Source organism: Ranitomeya imitator, chromosome 2, assembly GCF_032444005.1.
Source record: "Ranitomeya imitator isolate aRanImi1 chromosome 2, aRanImi1.pri, whole genome shotgun sequence".
NCBI lineage: Eukaryota > Metazoa > Chordata > Amphibia > Anura > Dendrobatidae > Ranitomeya > Ranitomeya imitator.
The window spans coordinates 283,555,090-283,569,551 of record NC_091283.1 but is presented as its reverse complement, the minus strand read 5'-3'; the positions used below and the strand labels follow the sequence as shown (position 1 = coordinate 283,569,551).

Below are 14,462 nucleotides of genomic sequence, written 5' to 3'. Positions count from 1 at the left end.
ACTTTCTAATGCTCCTTCAGTCTTCCAGTCCTTTATGCACGATATTTTCCGTGAATATCTGGATAAATTTATGATTGTGTATTTGGATGATATTTTGGTTTTTTCTGATGACTGGGAGTCTCATGTTCAGCAGGTCAGGAAGGTCCTTGTTTGTAAAGGGCTCAAAGTGTCTCTTTGGAGTCCAGAAGATTTCTTTCTTGGGGTATATTTTTTCCCCTTCTACTATTGAGATGGATCCCGTCAAGGTTCGGGCTATTTGTGACTGGACGCAGCCTGCATCTCTTAAGAGTCTGCAGAAGTTCTTGGGCTTTGCTAATTTCTATCGTCGTTTTATAACTAATTTTTCTAGTGTTGTTAAGCCTTTGACGGATTTGACTAAGAAGGGTGCTGATGTTGCTGATTGGTCTCCTGCGGCTGTGGAGGCCTTTCAGGAACTTAAACGCCGGTTTTCTTCTGCTCCTGTGTTGTGTCAGCCTGATGTTTCGCTTCCTTTCCAAGTTGAGGTTGATGCTTCCGAGATTGGAGCGGGGGCGGTTTTGTCACAGAGAAGCTCCGATTGCTCGGTGATGAAGCCATGTGCGTTCTTTTCTAGAAAATTTTCGCCCGCTGAGCGGAATTATGATGTGGGTAATTGGGAACTTTTGGCCATGAAGTGGGCATTTGAGGAGTGGCGTCATTGGCTGGAGGGTGCTAGACATCGTGTGGTGGTCTTGACTGATCACAAAAATCTGATTTACCTTGAGTCTGCCAGGCGTCTGAATCCTAGACAGGCTCGTTGGTCACTGTTTTTCTCTCGTTTCAATTTTGTGGTTTCATACCTGCCAGGTTCAAAGAATGTGAAGGCGGATGCTCTTTCTAGGAGTTTTGTGCCTGCCTCCCCTGGAAATTCTGAGCCCACTGGTATCCTTAGGGATGGGGTGATTTTGTCGGCCGTCTTCCCAGACTTGCGACGTGCTTTGCAGGAGTTTCAGGTGGGTAAACCTGATCGTTGTCCGCCTGAGAGACTGTTTGTTCCGGATAGTTGGACCAGTAGAGTCATCTCCGAGGTCCATTCTTCTGCGTTGGCAGGTCATCCTGGAATATTTGGTACTAGAGACTTGGTGGCCAGGTCTTTTTGGTGGCCTTCCTTGTCGAGGGATGTGCGTTCTTTTGTGCAGTCTTGTGAGGTTTGTGCTCGGGCTAAGCCTTGCTGTTCTCGAGCCAGTGGATTGTTGTCACCTTTGCCTATCCCGAAGAGGCCTTGGACGCACATTTCCATGGACTTTATTTCGGATCTCCCTGTCTCTCAAAAAATGTCTGTCATCTGGGTTGTGTGTGACCGCTTTTCTAAAATGGTTCATCTTGTACCCTTGCCTAAGTTGCCTTCCTCCTCTGAGTTGGTCCCTCTGTTTTTCCAGAACGTGGTTCGTTTGCATGGGATTCCGGAGAACATCGTTTCTGACAGGGGATCCCAGTTTGTGTCTAGATTCTGGCGGACGTTCTGTGCTAAGATGGGCATTGATTTGTCCTTTTCGTCTGCATTCCATCCTCAGACGAATGGCCAGACGGAGCAAACTAATCAGACCTTGGAAAATTATTTGAGGTGTTTTGTTTCTGCTGATCAGGATGACTGGGTTACCTTGTTGCCGCTGGCCGAGTTTGCCCTTAATAATCGGGCTAGTTCTGCTACCTTGGTTTCTCCTTTCTTTTGTAATTCGGGGTTTCATCCTCATTTTTCCTCTGGTCAGGTGGAGCCTTCTGATTGTCCTGGAGTGGACATGGTGGTGGATGGGTTGCATCGGATTTGGAGTCATGTGGTGGACAATTTGAAGTTGTCCCAGGAGAAGGCTCAGCAGTTTGCTAATCGCCGTCGCCGCGTGGGTCCTCGACTTCGTGTTGGGGACTTGGTGTGGTTGTCTTCTCGTTTTGTTCCTATGAAGGTCTCTTCTCCTAAGTTCAAGCCTCGGTTCATCGGTCCTTATAGGATCTTGGAAATTCTTAACCCTGTGTCGTTTCGTTTGGATCTCCCGGCATCGTTTGCTATTCATAATGTGTTCCATCGGTCGTTGTTGCGGAGGTATGAGGTACCTGTTGTTCCTTCGCTTGAGCCTCCTGCTCCGGTGCTGGTGGAGGGAGAATTGGAGTGTGTTGTAGAGAAGATCTTGGATTCTCGTGTTTCCAGACGGAAACTCCAATATTTGGTCAAGTGGAAGGGTTATGGTCAGGAGGATAATTCTTGGGTGGTTGCCTCTGATGTTCATGCTGATGATTTGGTCCGCGCTTTTCATAGGGCTCATCCTGGTCGCCCTGGTGGTTCTCGTGAGGGTTCGGTGACCCCTCCTCAAGGGGGGGGTACTGTTGTGAGTTGTTTTTGGGCTCCCTCTGGTGGTTACTGATGGTACTGGGTGATTTGTGTTCTGCTGTCTCTGGTGTCCACCTGTTCTATTAGGATTTGGGAGTTTCCTATTTAACCGGGCTTTCTTGTCATTTCCCCGCCGGCTATCAAGGTTATCAGAGTGTTTTGTTACCTCAGCTTCTGGCTTCAGTAATCTTCAGGACAAGCTAAGTTTTTGATTTTCTTGTTCCACGTTTTGCTTTATTTTTGTCTTGTCCAGCTTGCATATAATTGTTTCTTTGCTGCTGGTTGCTCTAGTGGGCTGTAATTGCTCCTCATGTTCCATGAGTTGGAACATGAGTTCAAGTAATTGCAGGATGGTTTTTTGAAGGGTTTTTTGCTGACCGCGCAGTTTACTTTTGTATCCTCTGCTATCTAGTTTTAGCGGGCCTCATTTTGCTGAATCTGTTTTCATACTGTGTATGTGCCTTCCTCTCATTTCACCGTCATTATATGTGGGGGGCTGCTATTTCTGTGGGGTATTTCTCTGGAGGCAAGAGAGGTCTGTGTTTCTTCTAATAGGGGAAGTTAGATCTTCGGCTGGTGCGAGACGTCTAGGATCAACGTAGGCACGTTCCCCGGCTATTGTTATTTGTGTGTTCAGGTTTAGGGTCGCGGTCAGCCCAGGTTCCATCACCCTAGAGCTCGTTGGTGCTTGTCCTTTTGTGATTCCCTGCCATTGGAATCATGACAGAGGAGGAAGCAAGCAAGGCTGAGCAGCATGAGTTACAGAGGGGGAAGGAGAGAGGCAGCATGGCTGGGGCTAGAGGGGGACCTGAAGCCATATCACAGGGAGAAGAGTCGACTCTTAGAGATGTTATCACACTGATCTCTTCATGTCAGCAATCCCTGAACTCCTTGGCCCAGCAGATGCAGGAAGTTAAAGGGGACACGGCACAGATTAATGCGGTTCTGCAGAAAATGGACAAACGTATAGGAGTGGTGGAGGAGAGGGTGAGCACGGCAGAAGATCACATAGTTAAGCTACAAAAAGCTGAAAAGAAGTTCGCCCAAACAATAGCCGAGCTCGCTGCTAAAAATGAGGATCTGGAAAATAGATCCAGAAGAAATAATATACGTATAGTGGGGCTGCCTGAAAAGACTGAGGGGAGAAATCCCACTGAGTTTGTGGAGAACTGGCTGTTGGAGAAGATTGGGAACACAGTGTTGACAAAAGTCTTTGCTGTTGAACGTGCTCATAGGGTCCCGCCGCAGCCCCCTGCCCCAGGAGCGAATCCCTGTACCATGCTTGCTAAAATACTCAATTACAGGGACAGAGACATTATCCTTAGAAAGGCTAGAGAGATGGAGGATCTGACGGCTGGAGGTAAAAAAAAAAATCGCCATTTATCCGGATTATTCCGCTGCGGTTCAGAAACAGCGGATGAAGTTTACTGGAGTCAAGCGGCGACTGAGGGAGCTGGGAGTGCAGTACTCGGTGATGTTTCCCGCCAAGCTGAGACTGATGGCTTTGAATAAGACCCACTTTTTCTTGACACCGGAGGACGCTACCCAGTGGCTTGATACTCATGAGAAAAAACTTAAGGGAATGGGCGACTGACATTTCGGCGAGATCCAGTTGGGATTTGTTTTCTCTGTCGATGGAGGAGAGTTCTGCGCTCGTTAGCAATGGTTAAAGAGTTGAGCAACTGTTGGGGGTTTTGCTGGGTCATATTGAAGGAATGGCCGGAGGGGACAGTACCAACTACTAAGTATGGGGGATGAGGGTTATGCTGGGTACTGTGAACTGGTTTGGTACTTTTTCTATATGTTAATATAAGTTGAAATGTTAAGATACAATAAAGTGAAAGTTGGGGGGGAAATTGTGATTGCTATGGCAGCGGGACGCGAATGGAGAGGGTTAAGTAAGGGAGAGTGTTCGCAGTGGGCAGTGGAGCCCCACTCTTGATCAGAGGAAGAATGCGTTATATTGGGGGGGTTAGGGGGGCAAGTTGGGAGGGGGCAGGGGGGGTGGGAGGGTTGGGGCAGCTCATACTTGGGAAATTGGATACTTTAAGAAATGATGAGCCACATGATGGGAGATTGTATTAAAATATTGAGTTGGAATGTGAGAGGTCTGGCGGATAAAACACGGCGGGCGGCAAGTCTGCAGTATGTCCGAGAACAGAAGGTCTCAATGATATGTCTGCTGGAGACACATTTAGTGCGGGAGAGGGTAAACGTATTGAATAGGCGCTGGATACAGAGGGCGTATCATTCTACTTTCTCGACGTACTCTAGGGGTGTGCCTGTGTTAATACCTGCGGGGGTGCAGTATGAGGAGGTAATGGTAAAAGAGGATGTGGATGGTCAGTATGTGGTGGTGAAATGTAAAATAAATGGAGTGTTGATGTGTATAGCGGCAATGTATATTCCGCCCCCATACTCAAGTAAGAAGATAAGAGAGGTGCTGGAGAGGGTAGAGCGTTGGGGACCGTTACCATCTCTAATTATTGGCGACCTTAATAATATCTGTGATGACTTTTGGGACAAAAACAAAAATCCCCAGAATAGAACAGGGGGACATATCACTACGTTTGGGACCTATGTCCGGGAAGTAGGTATGATTGATTTATGGAGAGTTAGACATATTGGGGAAAGGACGTACTCATGCTACTCGCCAGCTCATGGTACTTTGTCTGGGATTGACTTGGCGCTGGGTAACTGTTTACTGGACACGATGGTAGGGGAGGTGAGATATTTGCCTAGGGCTCTTTCAGACCATAGTCCAGTTGAGGTGGAATTTCGGCCGGTGGGGACACGGATCGGAAGCAGGAAGGAGTGGAAGATTCACCCTAATTGGCTACACAGTATGGACTTGGAAAAGATAAAGAAGGAGTTGGTGGAATTTTTTGAGATCAACGAGGGAAGTGTAGATGTTCTTACTGTGTGGGAAGCCATGAAGGCGTACTTGAGGGGACTGCTGTTCAGGGATATTAGCAGGTGTAAGAGGAAATCGAGAGAGACAGAGAGGTTGGCGGTTAAAGGGCTGAGGATAGCCGAGGATGAGATGGTAATAGCGGGTACTCCGGAAGCTGGGAGGAGGCTAAAGGCAGCTCAGAGTCAGTTGGAGGAGGTATTGCTCGGTAAGGCTGAAAGGAAGAGGGAATTCATGAATCTGGCTTTTTACCAGGAGGGCGAATCTGTGGGTCATTTGCTATCGATGGTGGCTTCTGCCCAGAGAAACACTTCCTTTGTTCATTCTTTGGTATCGGGGAGCGGTGTGGCTGTCTCTGAGACTTCAGAGATTTTGGACATTTTTGCGGATTTTTATGCGGACCTATATTCCTCTCAGGTAGATGGGTCGGTGGAGGACACGGTGGCGTTCCTTGAGGAATTGGAGCTCCCAAGGCTGAGTGACATAGATAGAGAAGATTTGGAAGCTCCCATTACGGAGGAGGAATTGGGTCGGGCACTGCAGTCTATGGCTAATGGGAAGGCACCTGGCGTAGATGGATTTCCTGCTGAAATTTATAAAAATTTTGGGGAAGTGCTGATCCCTAAATTAAGGGTACTTCTGGAGGAGGCTAGGAGTGGCGGTCGTCTACCGGCATCTATGCGGGAGGCCATAATAGTGGTGATTCCTAAGGAGGGGAAGGACCCGACACAGCCGGATTCATATCGGCCAATCTCCTTGCTTACTACAGACGTTAAACTTCTGGCTAAGGTGTTGGCGATGAGGTTGACAAGTGTTATTTCCGGCCTGGTGCACTCAGACCAGTCCGGCTTTATGCCTGATCGGTCCACTGCGATCAACTTACGAAGGCTGTATATGAATTTGCAACTCAGATCCGACAACTGTGGCCAGAGAGTTATTGCATCTTTAGATGCTCATAAGGCGTTCGATAGTGTGGAGTGGGGATATCTCTGGCACGTGCTCCGGAGTATGGGGTTTGGACCGCAGTTCATATCCTGGATTCGACTGATGTACTCGATGCCGATGGCTGGGGTTAGGGTAAATGGGGAGTTATCACGGACCATACAACTGGCTAGAGGAACGAGACAGGGGTGTCCGCTCTCTCCTCTTTTGTTTGCTCTGGCTGTGGAACCACTGGCTGCTAAGCTTCGATGGTCTGATGAGGTGACTGGGTTTAAATATGGGATGATTGAAGAAAGGGTGGCGTTGTATGCGGATGACATTCTGCTATTTCTGGCTGACCCGGGTACGTCCTTGGAGGGAGCCATTGGGATTATTGAGCGTTTCGGATTGGTGTTGGGACTTAGGATAAACTGGAGTAAGTCTGTCTTGTTAAAGGTGGATGATGATGGTGGGGAGCCACTGGAGGATGGGCGACTGGAGGTGACTAGCCAATTTAAGTACCTTGGAATATGGGTATCTATGCCGGTCACTGAGTATATACATAGAAATCTGACTCCAATCTTAGGTGTTCTTAAAGCGAAAGCGGATGCTTGGCTTAAACTGCATTTATCTGTGGTAGGTAGGGTGAATCTTATTAAAATGATTTTGATGCCAAAAATACTGTATATTCTTCATAATGCGCCAGTTTGGATACTACGCGGGAGATTTAGACAGATTAACTCTCTGTTCAGGAATTTGATATGGGGGAGACAGCATCCGCGTATCAAACTGGAGACACTTCAGCGACCCAAGGAAGATGGGGGATTGGCATTGCCTAACCCTGAAATATATTTTCTTGCAGCCCAGAGTCAGCATTTAAAAGGCTGGGCGCATGAAGGGTCATCTGGGGCGGTACAGCGGCTGATGGAAGTGGTGACAAAAAGAAGGCCAGTGGTACAATGTTTGGAGGATGGATCCCTGGGGGCTCTGGGGAAATTATACCCGACTGTGTTGTTGATACGCAGGCTGTGGGGTAGGCTGAGACATATACGGGGGGTCACGGATTTGACTAGATTCTCACCGCTATGGCATAACAGCAACTTACAGGAGTTTGAGGCACTGGGGGTACTGACAGAATGGCAGGTCAAAGGGATTCAGTACGTGTATCAAATAATTGAGCGAGGTGAATTGAAATCATTTTCCCAATTACAGGCGGAATTTGGTCTTGGGACTGTGGGGGAATTTCAGTATTTGCGGATGAGGCATGCTTTTGGAGCTCAGAGTAGAAACGGAGGTATTGGAATTCAGAGGGATATAGTACTGGAGTATGTGTGTAATGAAGGGACTACTGGGGGAGTCATATCTACTTTGTATAAAGATCTGTTGCACATTTTCCTATTGGGGTTTCCAATAATGGCGAGAGCTAAGTGGGAGAGGGATCTGGGTCCAATGGAGAATGAGACTTGGGAGTCGGTGCTAGAATGGGTCCCACGATTGTCACTGAGTGAACCGTATAGACTGTCACAGCTCTATGTGATACACAGGGTTTATAAGTCACCGATGGTGCTATATAAGGCTGGTTTGCGTGATGATTCTGAATGGCCGAGGTGTAAAACTGCAGATGCTGATATACTCCATATGATGTGGACGTGTCCGAGACAGGCTGCTTTTTGGGTGGTAGTTTTGAGTCGTATGGAAGGTGCGTATGGATGTAAGGTGCCAAGGGATCCTATAGTGTGCTTGTTGGGATGTGTGGATGAGATTGGAGTGGATAACAACCTGAAGATAGCTATTGCCAGATTGTTATACATGGCTAGGAAGGTAATAGCTCGAAATTGGATTAGGGAAGAACCACCGTCAAGAGGAGAGTTCCTCCAGTATGTGAAGCAGGGCCTGACACTGGAAAAGGGGTTTTATAAAAAAAGAGGGAAAATCGAAATGTTCAATAAAATGTGGTCTCCGTGGATTGCTATGGGATAGGGGTATTATAGAGGGAGAGTTAATTAAGGTTCCTAATTAATGGTAATGTTAAATGTGGCTTATATTATTGGCCGAGGGATTAGATAGTATATAGGTCTAATGATGGAAGTGCTAAGCAAGGTGAGCTGCTTTGTTGGGTGGGGTTGGGGGGTGGTGGGATTGAAGGGGAATGTTTGAAGGGGGAAAAAAGCTTTGTATTGAAAATGAGAATGTAACATGTCATTTATCTTGTCATTCTTAATAAAAATTTATTTGAATCAAAAAAAAAAGAATGGAGATGAGATCAAGTAGCATTACTTGATTATTTAAATATTTGCATAGCTTTTCCCTCTCTGCTTTTGAAGTCAGCAAACTGGCATGATAACACAACGCATAATTAGCATATTAGCAAACATCACTAGTGATCAAGGATAAGCGAGCAATAAAAGTCAATATTAGCAGCTTACACAAACAAAAGTATTTTCTTGACCAACTAGAAATCAACACTTAAATATGAAAGATAACATACAGATAAAATTCTATTATTCTTGATTTGCTGAAAATAGTTGTCTGGTTAGTTAAGATACAATGCAGTATGTCTTCACAATGCCAAAAGTAAAAAAAAGTTTTTAAAAATATTAATAAAAAAATATCTAAAAGTTCAAATTACCCCCCTTTCGCCCCATTCAAAATAAAACAATTACAAAAAAAATCAAACATACACATATTTAGTATCTCCGCGTTCAGAATCGCCCGATCAATATATAAAAAAATTAACCTGATCTCTAAACGGCGTAATGAGAAAATAGTCAAAACACCAGAATTATGTTTTTTTTGGTCACCTCAACATTGCAATAAAATATAATAACAGGCAATCAAAAGATCATATCTGCACCAAAATGGTATTCATTAAAAATGTCAGCTCGGCATGCAAAAAATAAGCCCTAACCCAACCCGAGATCATGAAAAATGGAGACGCAACTGGTATAGGAAAATGCCACAATTTTTTTTTTTTACTAAACTTTGGAATTTTTTTTCAGCACTTCAATAAAAAAGAACCTATACATGTTTGGTGTCTATGAACTCATAATGACCTGGAAAATCCTAATTGCCAGTCACTTTTAGCATTTAGTGAACATGGTAAAAAAAAACAACAACTGTGATTGCACCCGAAGATTCACTGACAAGAGGATAAAACTAAACTTTATTAATTCCAAATGTAAAACTATACCCATAATTCACCCCTGAAGGTTAGTCAGAAAGTGACTAATAGAAAAACATATACCCCACATCTCAGTATATAGGGTGAGGTGATGTATACACACTCACTCTCCAAGCCTCTCATTTCTATGGGTTTCATCATCCTCACCAAGGACGACTTATCAGGAAACTATTTAATATTGACCTATATTCAAGTGAGACTAGACAAAGAAAACCCAAAAATCATGTATCATGTTATGCGAAACAGTCAGAAAACTAGACACATATTGGTAGATCCCAGATCTCAAACTATATACTTCGTAAGTTTATAAGTCACTCCAGTGTCAGGAATAGATAGTATGTGAAAATACAGTATATACCGCTCAGGGAACACTTAACTTCGAGAGATAATTTCCATATTCATACTAAATAATTGCAGAGATCTCCCACACATTATGGTTGCACATATCCCTAGTCTTTATAATGATATTTCACTCATTCCTTGAAATGACTGCAGCATGGCCATTAGTTAGAAGCTGCTAATGATCTTTGAAGCAGGTAAACTTTCCCTGAGTGGTATATATTGGGCCGTCTGAAAAATAAGTTTAGTCTAGGGCAATTTGTCTGCACTACTAATTGACAGCTGTTACAATACCAAACTAGGGCAGTCCCTATAGGAGGAAAAACACAATAATCATACTGTATTTTCATATACTTTCTATTCCTCACTGACAGCCACTGAAGTGGCTTATAAACTTACTAAGTAGATAGTTTGAGATCTCCTGATGAGTCGCCTTTGGTGAGGATGACAAAACCCATAGAAATTAGATTCTTGGACAATTAGTGTGTATACGTCACCTCACCCTATATACTGGAACGTGGGGTATATGTTTTTTCTATTAGTCACCTTCTGACTAACCTTCAGCGGGTGAATTATGGGTATAGTTTTACATTTGGAATTAATAAATTTTGTTTTATCCTTTTGTCAGCAAACATTAATGACTCGACAACCTCTTTAAGAAGATCCAATTTTGGTTAAAACGATTTCAACATTCTGAACAAAAATGAGGCTTCTCCCCTATGTGACATATCTGATGTTTATTAACAGTTGATTTCCAAGTAAAATATTTCCCACATTAAGAAAATGAAGAAGTCTTCTTCCCTGTGTGAGTTTTCTGGTGTATTACAAGATGAGCTTTCTGGTTAAAACATTTCCCACATTCAGAACAGGAAAAAGGCTTCTCCCCTGTGTGAGTTCTCTGGTGGCAATCAAGAACTGATTTCCGGTTAAAACATTTCCCACATTCTGAACAGGAAAAAGGCTTCTCCCCTGTGTGAGTTCTCTGGTGGCAATCAAGAACTGATTTCCGGTTAAAACATTTCTCACATTCTGAACAGGAAAAAGGCTTCTCCCTTGTGTGAGTTCTCCAATGATTAACAAGATACGATTTCAGGTTAAAACATTTCCCACATTCTGAACAGGAAAAAGGCTTCTCCCCTGTGTGAGTTATCTGGTGGTTATCAAGACTTAATTTATGCTTAAAACATTTCCCACATTCTGAACAGGAAAAAGGCTTCTCCCCTGTGTGAGTTCTCTGGTGGCAATCAAGAACTGATTTCCGGTTAAAACATTTCCCACATTCTGAACATGAAAAAGGCTTCTCCCTTGTGTGAGTTCTCCAATGATTAACAAGATGCGATTTCTGGTTAAAACATTTCCCACATTCTGAACAGGAAAAAGGCTTCTCCCCTGTGTGAGTTCTCTGGTGGTTATCAAGAGTGATTTTGTGCATAAAACATTTCCCACATTCTGAACATGAAAAAGGCTTCTCCCCTGTGTGTGTTCTCTGGTGGCTATCAAGAATCGATTTCCGGTTAAAACATTTCCCACATTCTGAACAGGAAAAAGGCTTCTCCCTTGTGTGAGTTCTCCAATGTCTATCCAGAACGGATTTCTGGTTAAAACATTTCCCACATTCTGAACAGGAAAAAGGCTTCTCTCCTGTGTGAGTTCTTAGGTGGTTAACAAAATGTGATTCCTGTGTAAAATGTTTCCCACATTCTGAACATGACTTCTTTTCTTTAGAAGTAGTTTGTTTTTTAATGCCTCTTTTGTGACTTTGATTTTCCTTAGTAGTCGGTAATGAATCAGAAGATGGCACTTGTTCCATAGCATCAGATGACAGATCTTTGCTGTGAAGGGATGATGGTATATCCGTGGTAATAGCATTCACTTCAGTTGTATCTTGTAGGATCTCAAGATCATCAGATTTAAAAATTGAAGATATCAGCTGTCCTTCTGATCTCCTGGTACAGTCATCTGCTAAGATAAAAAAACAATTATTTTTTTTAATAAAATATCCTTGAGTTTTAAATTTGTAAACATTTCTACTTAGCTTGCCATTTTTATGGACAGTTCATGTAAAAAAATGTAATTAATTTACCAAGACAATGACAGTTCACAGTCTAATAGAAAACCTTATAGGATGAACCAGTAGTGCGTGTTGTTCAACTGTTTGTTCATTCTGCCTCCCAAAAATTGAATAAAGAGAAACCAATCAATGTTAATTAGGAGAAAATAATACCAATTCTCATCTCACAAAAATGTCCCCACTCAGGTCCATCATCTGTCAATGGAAAAACAAAGGCTCTCACACTATTAGTGGCTCAAAAGCAACAAGGTTTCTATAAACCAATCCAGCAAAATCAGCTCTCAATTCTGAGTCTTGCAGGGTGCTCAAAGAACATTTAGGATACTTGTATTTAGCAATATTATAGTGAGAAGAACCTACTAAATTTATGGTGTGTCTCCTGGAGCACAATCTGGGCACTAAGTGTTGGGTAATAAAATGGAAAATGTGTAATTATCACTCACCAACATCCACTGTGTGTTAATTTCCGGAAAGTGTCTGTGGAGTCAAAATATTCACTCCTCATGTTGATTATAACCCTCAGTGAATTAATTTATAAAATGGAATCACTTTATCGGGATTTTGACTATTCTGGTTTTCTCTCAGTTATATTAGGGCTTCTGCATATGGGGTGTCCAATCTCATCTGGGATCTGTTCCTGCTGTCCAGCTGGAGTAATCTGCTCCCTACTTCAGCCAATTGGAAACTACCACACCCTACTAAAGCTCAAAGCACATTGCCAGAATCTGCCAGATACAGCTTTCTTATCCTCTGGTTCAATCCTCTGTGCTCAGCTCACATGTGGCTTGTGTATTTGTTTCATGTTGCAACCGTGGCCTGTTTACTGACTACTCTTGCGTCTTCTCATTCTGTATTCTGTCCTTCTGGTTCTGATCCAGCTGCCTGACTATTCTTCTTGCCAACAAACACCACAGAATAGCAGATAACACCATGGTCCAAGCCTAGGGGTCCCAGTGTAAGTCCAGATCCATGTAAGGGTGCTAAAGGGGTATGAGCAAGGCAATCCTTGCGATACGGAAAGCAGAGAAGATAGTACCAAGCATGTTCATGGTGGATATCTAGATATCTTTTGAGCTGCCAGGTGACCCAATACATTGTGTCTGGAAAGTATTCCAGCTAGATCTGCATTCAAATAGCTAAGGCTGGTTTCATATTTGCATTGGGCAGAGCTGCGGAGGGCTGTGTAGTTCCTGTTAAGCCCCACCAACCGCCGCACCTCTTCTATTCAGCTCCGCCTACGTCAACATACGTCCTGTGCACCTATCTTTAACATTGGGTACGCAGGCCATGCGAATGAATGCAGATGCCTCCGCATGCGTCTTTGTGATGCTGCGCCGAACTGCATCGAACGCAACATGTTGCATTTTGTTGTGGTCGGCACAACATCAAAATGACACATGCGGAGGCATCCGCTTACATTCGCATGGCCTGCGTACCCAATGTTAAAGATAGGTACGCAGGACGCATGCCGAAGTAAGCAGAGCTGAATAGAAGAGGTGCGGCAGTGGGCGGGTCTTAACAGAGGAACTACGCAGCCCTCCGCTGCTCTGCCCAATGCAAATGTGAAACCAGCCTAAATGGCGCTCCTTCCCTTCTTTATACTGTTGTTTGCCCAGACAGTAGCCTACAATCGTATGTAGGGTATTGTGCGAAGTTGGAAAATAATTTGTAAGATCCATTTGTTTTCTATTATCCTTTGTGAATAATTCCAAAGTTATCACCACATAAAGTGTCACACGTCAGATTTTAAAAATGGGGCCTGATTAAAAACACAAAACTGGCTGCGGCAAGGAGGTTAAATCAGAGTATTTTGGACACTACTGTAGTCAAATACTGTGACTATAGACAATTACACATCTACTGAAGTGATCAAACTCAACAGTCTTCATCAGTAATAAATGAGTAACTAGTGGTGATAGTGGTGAAAAGTCTCTGGTGTAAATAGAGTATGGGGCTCGGTGACTTTACAATCTAAACTATCGTAAGGTCCAATATTTTCTGTCAGATGAGTTTCAAGAAGAAATATTACACATTTAAAGAGAACTGCGGATAATAGTGCAGAGCTGAGATGTTTTAAAGGGAACCTGTCAGCAGGATTGTACACAGTAACCTACAGAATGTGACAGGTTGGCGCCGTTATACTGATTACTAATTGGTTGATGAAATCTATCTTGTGGTTATTGTTTAATCTGTATTTATAGTTTTCAGTTATTGAGATTCTCGTGCTTCGGGGTGGAGCTGTGGGCGGCCTGTGGGTAGGGCTTTATGTGGTGCTCTGATTACATATGGATCTGTATTAGCTTATGACAGGTTCACTTTAAATTTTGATCTTAGACATTTGGAAGGAGATTAAGAGCTAATTTTAAGACTATCAGGGACTTACAGACTCACATAAGTGATGCAGGACAATCCCACCACAATCAAACTAGCATACAGAATGAACAGGTAAAAAAGACATGTTTTTATTCTATGTTACATCCCCAACAACAATGTATGTACGAGGGGAGAACTCCAACAGTAAACCAGAGATGCACTCATTTACTGTATGGTGGACCATTGGAGCTACTATGAGTCCTGACCAGAAAATTAGAGAAAATAATATTGCTCCACATTTCAGGAGAGATTGTGCAGTAATCTGAATTACTTATGATCGAAAACATTTATGATGTGGAGTGATTCCAAGAAACCAGGGCTTGAG

The 14,462-nt window shown here is 43.5% G+C and overlaps 2 protein-coding genes across 2 annotated transcripts in view; both read right to left on the bottom strand.

Moving 5' to 3' along the window:
• Window positions 1–14,462, bottom strand: part of LOC138663178 (zinc finger protein 300-like) — a 723,911-nt gene that overhangs the window by 78,216 nt on the left and 631,233 nt on the right. The gene's annotated exons all lie outside the window — the stretch shown is intronic.
• The window catches only part of LOC138663176 (gastrula zinc finger protein XlCGF57.1-like), a 33,842-nt gene continuing 29,793 nt past the window's right edge, over window positions 10,414–14,462 (bottom strand). Inside the window, exon 7 of the mRNA XM_069749328.1 lies at window positions 10,414–11,655. Coding sequence (XP_069605429.1) covers window positions 10,469–11,655 — 1,187 coding nt within the window. The 3' untranslated portion in view covers window positions 10,414–10,468. The remainder of the gene's footprint in view (window positions 11,656–14,462) is intronic.